At 41.3% G+C, this 14,553-nt stretch overlaps 1 protein-coding gene across 1 annotated transcript in view; it reads right to left on the bottom strand.

Annotated features, from left to right (window-relative positions):
- Positions 1–364: 364 nt before the first annotated feature.
- The window catches only part of CNBD1 (cyclic nucleotide binding domain containing 1), a 141,252-nt gene continuing 127,063 nt past the window's right edge, over positions 365–14,553 (bottom strand). Inside the window, exons 12-13 of the mRNA XM_082233666.1 lie at positions 848–907; positions 365–567 (exon numbers count right to left, since the gene is read on the bottom strand). Of these exons, the coding sequence (XP_082089792.1) occupies positions 433–567; positions 848–907 (195 nt within the window). The 3' untranslated portion in view covers positions 365–432. The remainder of the gene's footprint in view (positions 568–847; positions 908–14,553) is intronic.

The raw sequence follows: 14,553 nt of genomic DNA, 5'->3' as shown, positions 1-14,553 counted from the left end.
TGTTTAGGGTCTTGGTCCATTTTTTCTTTACTTGCATGTGTGTGTGTGTGTTTTAAATAAGAAAACCCAGTTTAATTAAATATGGAGAACGCCGATCCAGAAAGCTGTTGACCCTGATATTTCCCATAGGCTTTTTCAGGCTAACTAAATTATTCTAAATGGAATAACCTTTCCTACTACTATTATTATTAAAAATGAACTGAAATAGGAACATTAAATGGTTTTATAATACAGGAATCAAGAGGAGCTGGACAAAGGAAAGGATACCACAAAGAAACGAATAACAGTAGCACACTGGGCTATTGACAGTAGTGAATGGGAAACAGAAGTAATTTTGAAAAAAGCTACAAGGACAACAGAAGAGTGGAGGGAGGAAATAAGCAATGGCTAAACTGTTTGTTTACACTGAATATCCATGTTGTTTTACAGAAATCATCTATAGGTAGAAACGTGGGCATCCTCTTGATTCTTTTTCTCACCCCAGTTGGAAATCAGATGTTTGTGGAGCCATTTTCCGACACCAGGACAAATGCCATTATAGAACAATGCATCCTTCAATATGATATCCTGATAATAGGGAGAAAAATATTGGATATTAAAACCTAACAACCAGTACTTCAATATCTAGTAAGCAATCATGATATAGGCTACTCACAGGAAGGTTCCAGTAACTCCATTCACTTCAGTAAGCAAGAAACAGCATTTATTGATTCATATTGTTTAAACAGTGGACTGTAACTGATGGAAATTATTTAACCTTAAAAAAAACCCAGTGCCCTATTAGGAGTAATCAAAGCAATGTTTTCCTTCCCAAGCCTGTTCAAAATGTTCTCCATTATTTTATTACCTTTGTATGCTCCCATTCCTTTTCTGTCTCTTTTCTAATATATTTAAACTTGAGATCATCCTGCAAAGAAAGAGAGAACAATGGTGAATAGTTTAAACCCAATGTTTTTTCAATTATCTAGCCTTTGGTGGCCTAACTTCAAGAACTACCTAATTTTATAATCCCTCCAAGACTTCATGATTTAATTTATATGATTTTACATAAAATACCTCATTTCTAAACAACATGTCATGGAATATTATCACTGCAGGACACATTAGAATTCAATAACTGTTCTCAAATAAGAAGAATAGCGTTCCCTGCATAAGGAGGTTACTATCAAAACACTGGCATATGTTTCTCTCAGAACCACCCAGCTTTTTTGAACAACTGTCTCTTTCACTCAGTCAGATATGCATATATACATATATATATATATGCAGGTTTTGGTGTCTTCGGGTGTCTTCCCGACTCTTACACGGGAAGACACCCGAAGACACCAAAACCTGCATTCCTGTACCCGTGAAAATCTACGAAAACATATATATATATATATATATATATACACACACACACACACACACACACATATACCAAGTTGGTTTTCATTTGTAGAAGGCAAAGACCCTGTACTAAGATACACAAATGAAAACTGCATGTAACTAATGAATACATTAATTGTAGCCCTAAATTAAACATTTTTCTTACTAACGCTCCTCAAACTCTATAGACCAGATTGTACTTTAGGAAGAGCTTTTAAAACAAATAAAGTACTCTCAGTTTTGACTACCATGAATGGACAAAAGGGCAGCTTGTTGTAACTGATCTGATTAAAGGTGCAGTAAGTAAGGTATATATCATTGTTGTAAGGAAACACCTGGGACCAATTCTTGAGCTAGTACGCAGCATAAAGCAATATACCTATTTAAGGGATATTTACAGGAACCAAAAGGGATATAAGTTTTATTCCACAAAACGCTTCTTGGGGGGAAGCCTACATAAAAATCCAGCTATTACTCCTCCTGTGCTCAGCTCCTGGATAAGTGCCTTGACCCACAACGGAAACAAGAAAATGCACACAACCTGCGGACTGCCACACAATGTGATCCCCGTTGCTACGGAACTAATAATGGCTGGGAGTCGGAAAGTGACAAGTGAGGAGAGATGGAAGTAGGAGAAAGCAGAAACTTGCAGGGTCAATCACTTTAGAAGCAGCCGTTTAAATTCAATAAAAGACAGCATTCCAGAATAAACAAAGGAAGATCCCATGAGTTCACTTGGAGCACAATTATGCAAATTAAGACCATTCGTGCAAAACATTCAGATGTTTCCCACACATTGAAACTCAGTTCCCCAAACTGAAGTTATAGTGCACACACACACACACACACACATACACACATATCCTGAAACATAATATTAGCAAACCCAATTCAATGAAAATTGGGCAATAGGGTCTCATCATCTAAGGAAGGCAAGGGTGTGTGACATCCTAGAAATGAGAATCTCTAACTGCCACCCTACCAATAGTACTTAACTGCAGGATTGCAACAGAGAATCATCTTAATCGAACAGAGGCAATATGTATGCAGAAACATAAATCTCTATGAGATCACAAAGCTTTTCACCAGGAACTTGAAAGCACAACTGGGGACACCTGGAATTATGTGTGAGCAGCACAGCAGCATACCATATCAGCTCAGAGTAAGATGAACTGTTCTCCAATTGGGGGGAGCCAATCTGATTCATATCTGAGCTCATCCAATTAAGATAGTTTCATATGTGTTCAAATGAAAGTAACGTCTGCTCAAGCACTGGAGAGGATAAACATGCCAACCGTGAAGGGGGGGGGATGCAAAGATAAGGGAAGAACAAAATGGCCGTTAGGTGCTGGAGGGACTGGTAGCACACCTTGCTATAATACAGGGATAGCTGACATGGCACCTTGTAGATGTTGCTGAACTCCAACTACCATCAGTTGCAGCCAGTATGATCAGGGATGGTGGGAACTGTAGTCCCACAACATCTAGAGATCACCATGTTGACCACCTTAAAAGACACATCAGCAGCACAGACAAATGTCAACAATACAGTAAACCTTGGGTTACAGACGCTTCAGGTTACGTTTTTTCAGGTTACAGACCCGCCGAAACCCGGAAGTACCAGAACGGGTTACTTCCGTGTTTCGGCAGTTGCGCAAGCGCAGAAGCCCTAAATCACGCTTTGTGCATGCGCAGAAGCGCCAAATCGCAATCCGTGCATGCGTAGATGCGCCGCTGTGGGTTGCGAATGTGCATCCCGCACAGATCACATTCGCAACCCGAGTGTCCACTGTAGTTCTGTTTTATGTATCAAGAAAAGTACTGTATTTTTCCATGTATAAGACAACCCCACGTATAAGACAACCCCTATTTTTTTGAACCCAAAATTAAGAAAATGAAAGCCTAAAATAGAAGTGAAAATCTGGATGATTGGTGGTGGCAAGTTGTTGATCTTTTGGGGAGCGATCGCCCTCAAAGTTTCCAGCATGAGTGCAGAAGCAAAGGTAGCGTGGTGCAGAAGCAAAGGTAGCGACTGAGGCACCACATGTTCTCCCTTGGTGGCAGCTGCTGCTGCGGGAAAGTGAGGGGAAGCAGGCTGCCAAGCAGGATACTAAGGAAGAGAGCCAGGGGAAGGCAGAACCCACTCTGCGCTGGGCCATGCTGTCGAGCAAACTAAGCTGAGGAAGGTGGTGAGCAGGCTGGGAGCAGGGTGGGAGTTTGAGAGGGGAAGAGGTGGGAAAATGAAAGAAGGGCAAGGAGAGGTAGCTGAGGCAGTGGCAGCTGCTCTCGATCTGGTGGTCAAGCCAGCGGGGGTTTCAGGAGGTGAGCCAGTCGCCAGCATGCAGCCCAGAAGGGGAGGAGAAAGGGGGGACAGCAGGAGGGACCACCTCAGCCTGCCCAAGCCAAAATCCCAGACATATGCTTAAATATTTAAAAAATTCCCCCAGATGCCCATGTTCCGTGTACAAGATGTCCCCCAATTTTTTACAGCAAAAAACCTCGTCTTATACACGGGAAAACACGGTATATGCTAGTTAGAAAGGCATTCATTATCTAAGGGGTTTGTCAGCATCGCCCTTGAGCCAGTGCCACCAACTGGACTCATCCACTTCAGCCCCGACTGGGCTAGGCGAGTTGGGTAGCACTTCCAGAGACCACCTTCTGCACAGGAACAGGTCAAAGTGCTGTGGACTCACAGCTTAGAGTTGTGAGCACCGGATTCACTCCCACAAGAAGACAGTCGTCGCACAGAAGAGTACAGCAGACTCTAGCAGAGTATATAAACAACTCGGAGAGCAGCTCTGTAGAATATCTTCTTTATTCTATCTACAACTATTATACAACTATATACAGAGCTAAATAGGTCTAAGCATAAATGAATGCTGCACTGCACTGAGTGTCTGCAGCTGCTCTTAGCAGCAACCTTATCTCTACACACGATCTCTAACACTTAGTGTCTCTCTCTCTCTCTCCGACACTGACTGACTGACTCGGTGCTGGAGCAGAATAAGTAGAGAGCAGAACCCGCCTCCTTCTCTCTGGAGAATCAGCAGACTCCTCAGGAAATTGTTGGATATGGGAGGGGTGAAATCTCCTCAGGGTTGTGGGTGGCGCTGTGGTCTAAACCACTGAGCCCCTCTTGGGATTGCTGATCAGTAGGTTGGCGGTTTGAATCCCCGCAATGGGGTGAGTTCCCGTTGCTCTGTCCCAGCTCCTGCCAACCTAGCAGTTCAAAAGCACACCAGTGCAAGTAGATAAATAGGTACTGCTGCAGTAGGAAGGTAAATGGCATTTCTGTGTGCTCTGGTTTCCATCACGGTGTTCCGTTGCACCAGAGGTGGTTTAGTCATGATGGCCACATGACCTGAAAAGCTGTCTGTGGATAAATGCCGGCTCCCTAAGCCTGAAAGTGAGAAGAGTGCTGCAACCTCATAGACACCTTTGACTGGACTTAACCGTCCAGGGGTCCTTTACCTTTTTTTACCTTTACATTATCTAAGCTTGCACAGACAAATCAGAAAAAGTCATTGGATCATGAAATCATAGATTCATAAGGGCTGGCAAGGACCAAAGGACTATTGAGTCTGACCTTCTGTTGTGTAGAAGGACTATCCATCCCCTTGGCACCACAATTAAACATTAACAACCCAGACTGCATGAACACTACCCAAAGCTGTTCAAAGTGGTGCTCAGACATTCTCAAGAAACTAGTCTAGTATACCTTGTGGGTGTCACAAGGAGTACAGAATTGGATTATTTGTGGGAAATTGCATATGAATTAAAAGAAAGCATGTTACCATTAAGAGAATGATAGTCAATATTTTCTCATTAGAAAGTTAGCATAACCTGTTCACCATTTCTGCTCTTCATATATATATGACCCAGTATGAGGGTGGATGACTCGGAATATATTATGCTCTTCCCATAAATTGCTATTTAACCAAAAATTATCCAAGATTAATAAGCACACAGTTTTCCCTCCAGCATTCATAAAACTAATGAGGAATATTGAGTGCAAGGTAGGGAATATTAATTCTAAGGGTTTAAAAAATAATAATTCCACATTAAAATGATGTTAATGAATATATATATCAAAACCCCAATGGGAAAATTAAAATGCCACCAGCCCGAGAAAATTACGGTGCCATCAGCAGTCATCTCAAGTCATTTAACAACGCTATTTAAGAAGTTCCTAGTGGTCACAAAGGAACTGTCAATCGCTGGAAACAATTCCAAATCAGCTGTGGAATTCTAAAAGATGGAAAACAATACAACACAAATGCAACACAATAATAATAGAAAGCCACACAAGTTAGCTCAATGTTTTATATTAAGGGTTGTTTTTTCCTAAACCATCTAAATAACAATTGTGACCTGATAAATTCCTTCACATTTGCCACCTGAGATAAATATGTTTAGGACCCAACCTGTTTTTATGATGGCAAGTTGTTTTAAACTGTGTTTAATGTTAGATTTTACATTGTTGTAACCCACCATGCGGGTGGCGCTGTGGGTTAAACCACAGAGTCTAGGGCTTGCCGATCAGAATGTCGGTGGTTCAAATCCCTGTGATGGGTGAGCTCCCATTGTTCGGTCCCTGCTCCTGCCAACCTAGCAGTTCGAAAGCACCTCAAAGTGCAGGTAGATAAATAGGTACCGCTCCGGCGGGAAGGTAAATGGCGTTTCCGTGTGCTGCTCTGGTTCGCCAGAATCGGCTTTGTCATGCTATCCACATGTCATGCTATCCACAGCTGTACGCTGGCTCCCTTGGCCAATAAAGCGAGGTGAGCGCCGCAACCCCAGAGTCGGCCATGACTGGACCTAATGGTCAGGGGTCTCTTTACCTTTACTTACCCTACCATGGGACCTTAGGGTAAGCAGTAGGGATATAATAATAATTATTTTCAAAGAGACAATTGTCACAATCCAAAGAATGCTAATGTGATTCTTCTTGTGAGCTAGAGTTTCTGGGTTTTATTTTCCAACTACATGCCTCCCAAGGACCCCAGGGGAAAAAAAGGGACATCTAATTTTTGTGTGAGACCTCAGCGGCCATTTTGGGTGCCGCAATCTCATGAGCTCTCTCGCTGTGCTCTTACTCCCCCCAAAAGTACTTTTTCAGGGCTTTTTGGTTTAATGACTTAAGGGAAAAGTGACTTTTCTCAATTTATGAATTAATCCATGTGTTTATGTACATTTTAAATCATTACAATTTTGTGTGTACATAAACCTACAATCTGCAATTATTACATTCATCTGTATTTTCCCCTGATTATTACATTCTAATTATATGTTGTGAGCAGGATTTATTTATATTGGATAGCAAAAATGAGCAAATAGATTGATTGTATTTTACAAAGAACTGCAATATGTCTTATCTGTGCCATAAAATTAGACTAGATGTATGTCATGTTTAGGCAACAATATGTACCTTTCTGTAAAGGCTTCAGTAAAGTGCCATAATATTCTGTATTCTGAATTTTGTCACATTTACAGCCCATATAAATATAACCAACCCCAAATTATTTCATGACGCTAATTTATTGGCAGATTACTTGTAATCATTTTCCTCCCTGTTCATTTCAAATCTGGATTTCAAAACATCACGATTCCCCAGCTACAGAGATACTGGTCCCTTAGAGAAGCAGCTTAATTTACTATGTACACAAATTATGCAGCACCCAAAGCCACCTAAGGATGGTCATAGGAAAAGAATTCCTAGATCTGGCCACTCCTTAGCTCTTCAGAAACATCTGTGATTGTGAGCAGGGAGATTTTTATTAAATGTATTATTCTTATTTAGGATGGATTCCAAAAGATTGAAATAGATGTTATGAGATCACAGGAAGCCTATTAAGCTTTTTGGGTGGGAGCAGGGATACTGTGTTAATCTGAGGGCATGTTAGTCGTGCAAATGTTAACTGCTAGAATGCTAGCTTTCCACAGGTAATCAGTGATATACTGTAGCCAACTTTCATTTTTCCTGGATGAATCTCAACAAGTTGCAATGCTCACAGTCAAATACAATATGAGCACTGTGGCCCCAAAGGTTGCTTACTGGCTTAGATTTTAAACCAAGACAGAGAAGGGAAAGCAAAGCCCTTAAATAAATGAATGTTAATTCCAGGGAATGACAATCGGATTTTAATTTGCCCTGGATCACTGCTGTGTTTACTGTTGATTTCCATTGATATTTTAATGTTTTACATTTCTTTAAATCAATTGTTGTTGTTGTTGTTGTTGCTCTGCACCATCTTGGAATGTGAATAAATCTTTAAACAAAGCAATTAAATATACAGTATATAATATATACTGCATCACAGTTCGGTACGCTGGTTTGACATCAACTGATAGGAAATGTCTACAGAGGGTGGTAAATACAGCACAAGATATTATGGGCTGTCCCGTGAATCCGCTGGATGAAATAGCGGAAGAACGTTGCCTCAGGAGAGTGAGGAAAATTCTCAGGGATGATTCACACCTTGGCTGGCACTTTCTTGATCTCCTACTCTCAGGCAGAAGATATAGAAGCATGATTAGTCACACCAACAGGGTAAAGAACAGCTTCTATCCGTGGGCTGTTAAGCTGCTGAATGAAAATATAACAACAGGGCAAGTGACTTTTGGGTTTGGTGGGTGTGCGTCAGTAAATGAGGGGAATTAAGACTAAGAGAGCTGACTGGGGGGTGCTCGTGTAATCTCAATGTATACAAGTTGTACAAGTGACAACAAAGTATTTCAATTTCAGTTCAATAAGTCGTTGCTCCTCCAATCACTCACACATTGGCCTTCAAGCCACCTGTCCCCCATCACCTTAAATGCCTTGCTATGCTGGTGATGGTATGGCTGGGACAGAAGCAGGTAGGTGCCTGAAGTCAGTAAGACTTCATCAAACTTCCTCAAACCTGAAGTTGACCTGTATCTCCCTTCCTTCAAAGGTGAAATGAGCATCTTTCTCCTCAGTTCCGTCTGACCAGTTTTCAACTGTGGCTCCACACAGGAGTCCAGTTGGGAGCTCCCAGGTAGAGTCATTCCCAGCAGGACTTGCATTTGGCCTCAAATTAAAAAGATGTCTAATACAAGTCCCAGAGAACAATCCGGAATATTCTTTAAGGTTCCCAGTTGTTCCGTTGAAACTGCAGGGGCATTCCAGTACACATCAGGAAGTGTCTCCTGCATTTGATATCACCACACACATATATCATATGAACATGTGCATCTGTCACCTTGAGCCAATTACAAGCTCTTTGCCTGTGTCACAGGATTGTTGTAAAGAAAAGGAAAAAAGTGCAACTGTTGTAAACAAAAACACCTTCAACAGATAAATGGAATGAAATAAAATTTTAGCTGTAAGCTGTCTTAAGTCCCTGTCATGGAAGAAGTCGAGATATAACAATAACAACAACAACAGCAACGGAAACTGAGAATGATCAGGAACATACCAGAGAGTAAATCCTATTCAACACAGTGGAACTTAGTTCTGAGTACAAATGCTTAGGATTGCATTGTAAGGCTGAACTGTCTTTACCCAGTTACTTGAAAGTAAGCTCTGTTGAATATATTGGGATTTACATCTGAGTAGACAGTATCAGGCTCCATTTACAATAAAGGAATAAACACTCCATGGGTTTCCTTAAAAAATGGCTGGCTGCTGAAGCAGTGCAATTAAAGAATTTAAAATGGATTTTCTTCAAAATTATAGGAAGGGCTTCGTATGCCTGCTTCACAATTTCCTTCATTTGGTGCAGGTATTTTATTTTCATTATAAACAGGACTCTATGCCTACACACACACACACCACTTTTAATTGTTCTCCAAGACGTGGAGAGAGAAAAAAAGGAAACCGGAACATTCTGGGATCAAATCAGAAACCAGGATGGCTTCTGTAATTCTGGGACTGTCCCTGGAAAATCAGGACACTTGGAGGGTATGTAGGAGCCTGTCACTCAAGTTACAGTGCTTGTTGATTTATTTATTTTTCGGGGGCGGGGAAGGAATAATAGCATTTTCTGTAGGGGAAACAAATAAAGCTTTCACTGGATGAGAAAGTTTTGTGTTTCCCTGGTTATGCTAAATGCATCTTCTACTGTATCTTGATAGCAAGAAGGGAGCCAGACAACATCATTTTATCCACAGCTCAAGCACTCTAGGACTGGACTATTAACTTCCTTTTCTGCTACCATGGCAACAAGTTTTGCAAGCGTGTTGGTTTGGAGAGAGTTTTTTCTTTCTTTCTAAAGCCTCTTGTTGCTTTTTTCCCCCTCATAGTTTTTTTTGCCAGTAACCTAATCTTTCTAAGCTTTAAGTGTCTTGACCTTGGATGCTAACCCACTTATTTGGAAGTAATTTCCACTGAAACAGTGGCCACAATCCAGCACATGCTTAGGTACACTTAAGCCAATTAATGCCAACAGCGTAAGCACACAAAACTCTGTGTAGGGTTTGTTTGTTTAGGATTGGATTGTTGAGCTGTCAATCAAATGATGTTCATGATCGTACACATACAGAGAGGATACAGTTTTCGATAGAAAAAAGCTAGTATTATTGAAACTCAGTTTAATGCACCATTGTGAGATGTTTTCCAATACCCTGCTATATACTTTAAAAGGAATAACATTAAATAAAAGGAATAACATTATTTTAAAAGGAACCATTTTAAAGGTGTCTTCATACATTACAGCAATGCTGAACAGTACAAATCTCATCTTACAAATAAAAGTAATTGTTCTAGATAATACATTCAACTTGTTAAGGAGAATTTTCAAATGCCAAAATGACTATAAACCAATCTTTATCTAGTTTCAGAAAATATTGCTATTAACATGCAAAAGAAATTCATAATACTAATTATTAGTCCTGGAGATTTGTGTGCTTGTGTGTGTGTTTACATTAGAGCCAGAAAATAGGCTAATAGTGAAATGTGTATGTGTTACTTATTTTATTGAGGATGCTAATTACAAAGAAGGCTTAAAGAAATGTGGAAACACATCTAAATACTAATTAAAACCAAGGTTAGGCTGGGAACAGTGGTTTACCACTTGAAACAAGACTCTGTGAAAATCCTCATTATGCTGGAAAAAAGGTTCCAGTTCACCAGTTTGACTGACTCACTGCTGTTGTGGAATTTTTTATAAATATGCATATTCACTATTACTGTCCTTGGTAGCTTGCTTTCGTAGGCAGGCAGCTTCTGTTTGAAACCTTTGTCATATTTAGCCCTTGGAAACACCTGATAACCTGCCCCATAACCTGCCCTTTAGAATGATATTTCCATATCTACCAAACCAGGGGTAGAGGAAAATGCACACATTACGAGCAAGCACATTTTCTGGTGAAGGTAACGTACAAGAAGCAGCATTATCAAATAAATCAAGTTTCTAGGGTAATATGCAATGCTATATTCTTGTTGTGGGGTGAATAGGGTGATAGGGGAAGGGCAGTACCTCTGGTGGGGGACACATCATGCTCCTCCTGGAATAGTTTGTCTACCCTGCACTCAGCTCTCACCTGTGACTCCACTGTCCAGCAAGGGACAGTGATCACACCCCAGGAATGGCCTCGACTGGCTGGCTAAACCAGGTGAAGGTAGTCGATGAGCTTCAAACCCTTGGTGAGTTGAGGACTTGCCCTGCATGTCAATACAGGCTCCAGTGGATTGAATGGACAGGACCAATAGTGGGTCCAACAGTCAAGAAGGTGGTTTCTGCACGTGCTTTAGAGGGAAGTGATGGGCAGATGGGGCTCATCAAGCTAGGAAGGTAGCCTATCTAATACAAGGAAAACTCTGATCCTAAACCTCCGCTGCCTTGTGGAATACCTTTGGGAGAAGATTAGGCTAAGGAATAAACCCTACACAAATCCATAGTGGAATTCCTAAGACATTTGGATGGCACTTTGTACACCACATTCCACAAATCCTGGTGCCAGATGTATTGCTCTGCTTTCCTTTGGAGCACACCAGTGAGGCTGAGAGTGGGATCTTGTCATTAGGTCCAGTGCTGAGGGCCTTCTGGCGGTTCCCTGATTGCGAGAAGCAAAGCTACAGGGAACCAGGCAGAGGGCCTTTTCGGTAGTGGCGCCCGCTCTGTGGAACGCCCTTCCAGCAGATGTCAAAGCGATAAACAACTACCTGACATTCAGAAGACATCTTAAGGCAGCCCTGTTCAGGGAAGTTTTTAACGTGTGATATTTTACTGTATTTTTGGTTTTTATGGAAGCCGCCCAGAGTGGCTGGGGAGGCCCAGCCAGATGGGCGGGGTATAAATAAATTATTATTATTATTATTATTATTATTATTATTATTATTATTATTATTATGGCAGCCTAGGACCTCCACACACACTGCCCAGGCTTGTGCCCCAGGAAGGTCACTTTGGAGCTGCTAATGCAGCAGTTTGACTTCACCCCTGGAGGAGCACTCCATTGTCTCTTGAGACAGATGGATGCCAACAATCCTTGTTGTGAATTTACATCATGTGTACCAGAGGTAGGCAACCTAAGGCCCAGGGGCCAGATGTGCCCCAATTGTCTTCTCAATCCAGCCCATGGACAGTCCAGGAATCAGTGTGTTTTTACATGAGTAGAATGTGTGCTTTTATTTAAAATGCATCTCTGGGTTATTTGTGGGGTGTAGGAATTCATTCACTCCCCCCCCCTTCAAAATATAGTCCAGCCCCCCACAAGGTCTGAGGGACCTGTGTACTATCTCTAAGAGAAATAGTTTTGCATGTTCATGACTGTGTGCATGTTAAGGGTGCATGGTTATGTGTGGGTCTGGCCTCATTCACTACTGCAATGTGACAGCTCTTCATGCTGAAAAATGTTCCCACACCTGATTGTAATGTTTCTGGATTTCTACATAAGTAGAGAGTGCTCCAAATATGTGGGAATCACTAACTTAGATTTGGCTGTGCTGATTTAATTTGCTCATTTCCAATATTTATAGACTGCATTTCTCCAGAGATGCCCACAAAGCAGTTTACGCAACAGTCATGAAAATAATCTATCAAAATAATATGGCGTTAAAACAAACAAACAAAAAAATCAGTTTCATAAACAGGCATAGTATAACTTACCTAAAATATCTGCTGAAATAGGATGGTTTTGGTCAAGTGTCTGCAATTCAACAGGGAGGAGGCCTGTCTGATCTCAACTGGGTGGGAATTCCAAAGAACTAAGTCTACAATACCTGAATGCACAGCTCCTGCTGGATACGAATCATGCATCTGAGCCAATAGGGACCACTAACAGAGACTCTCACAAAGATCTCAGTGGTGAGGCAGGGATATAAGGCATTGTATGGGCTTTAAGGTATACTGGAGCTGAATTATTAAGGGTTAAAGAACCTTGAACTTGGCTTGCTAACATGTGGGCAGTCCGTGCAATCCTTTAAGCACCAGAGTTATTATGTGTTGGTGGTTGTCTGTCCCCAACAATGGTTTAGCCACAACATCTTACATCAGATGGAGCGTCTAGATTTGCTCCTTCCAAATAGATAGGCACTCAGCCACCCTGAGCTCACTTTTAAAGAGAATGATTATGTTTGTTTTGCTAAATCAATTCAAATGTCTACATAATTTTAAGAGTGTGTCACCGGACAGGCAGATTTCACATGAAACTAAATAAGATATCCTCCACTCAGCTTCATGGCTTGACAAGACCCGCAACACATCCTACACATAGTTGCTAAATGCACCGAGTTCTTTACAGTTCTTCAGTATGTTGAAGATTTGGTTCACCAGCCTCACAGTATTCTTCACAGACTCTTTTACGCAATTGAAACACAATAAAGCAGAGCATGAAACACAGACTAGAATAGTAAGATTCTTCTGTATGATCCAGATGAGGTTGAAAAGTATTTATTGGGGGGGAATGGATGTTGCTTGCTTAATTAATAAAACATTAAATTTTAACCACACCGAATTATGCAATATTTAAGGGAAATATGAATATTTGATGGTATGGAAGTTGCAGGAACTTCATAAGAATGGAGTTTAAACATTGACAGTCTCTGTGGCAAAGCTATGTTGACTTTATTTTAGGTCAGTTTTCATATGAAAAATTGCTTACTTAAGAAAACAGTAAGATGCCTGCTGGCACAGGACCACCTAAGCCCACAGCGGCCAACCAGATGCTTATGGGAAGCCCACCAGCTTCCTGCTATTGTTCCCTGGAAACTGGTATTCAGAGTCAGACAGCCTCTGCTCCAGAAGGTATTATCTAGCCAGAATTACTAGTAGCTGTTGGAGGCTTCCCCATCCATGAATTTGTCCATTCTCTTTTAAAGCCATCTAAGTCTATGACCACTTTCACATTATGCATTGCATGAAGAACAACTTTCTTTGGTCTGTCCTGAACCTTCCCCACATTCGACTTCATTGGATGACCCCATGCTATAGCATTATGAGAAGAGAGACAAGAAACATGCCTCTCTATCCACATTTTATTAACCCTTTATCACATATCTCCATACTCACCCCTTTGTCTAAACAAACCCTAAAAGGTGTTGCGTAATCTATTCTTTTTAGGTCCACACCTGTGGTCATTCTGGTCTCTTCCACACCTTTTCTATTTCTGTAATTTCTCTTTTGAGATACAGTTACCAGAACTATACACAAAATTTGCCAAGTACTTAGTATTCCACTCTCAGCACTCCTTGGCTTATATCTCAACTAGCCTCTCCTGTCAGTCTGCCTGCCTGCCAGCTGATCAGTCAGGTTTTGATGCTTCTCAGACTTTCAGCCAACTAGCCCACTCCATTTCCCCCCACCTCCTTTACTTTTCAAACTAACTCGACATTTCACGGCTGCTAAAATGCTCAGTGTTTATTGGGCAATTTCTGACTTTCCTCCCCTAAGCCTGCTGATACCTCTCCTGTGAGCAAATGTCACCATTTTGGCCACATAAGGATTGGCACTCACCCCTGCATGTTTCAGACAGAACAAACTAATGTGACCTGCACAAAAATGCTACAGTATTATTCCTGTTAAGTGTTGCAGCCTGCCATGTGCTTTTCCAGTATACTCAGTTTCATTCCACCTGCAAAAGTCAGTCAGCATTCCATAGCATCTGAGCATGCTCATCATTGTGGGGCTATATTAGGAGCTTCCCCCCAATATTTTCCCTTTTGTACTTCTGCAAGTTTTGCAACATAAGAAGAGCCTGCTAGTTCTGCATTCAGCTACC

Source organism: Podarcis vaucheri (assembly GCF_965113315.1).
Source record: "Podarcis vaucheri genome assembly, chromosome: 8".
Classification (NCBI taxonomy): Eukaryota; Metazoa; Chordata; class Lepidosauria; order Squamata; family Lacertidae; genus Podarcis; species Podarcis vaucheri.
Note: the sequence above shows the minus strand (reverse complement) of the source record. Positions and strands in the feature narration are given on the sequence as shown.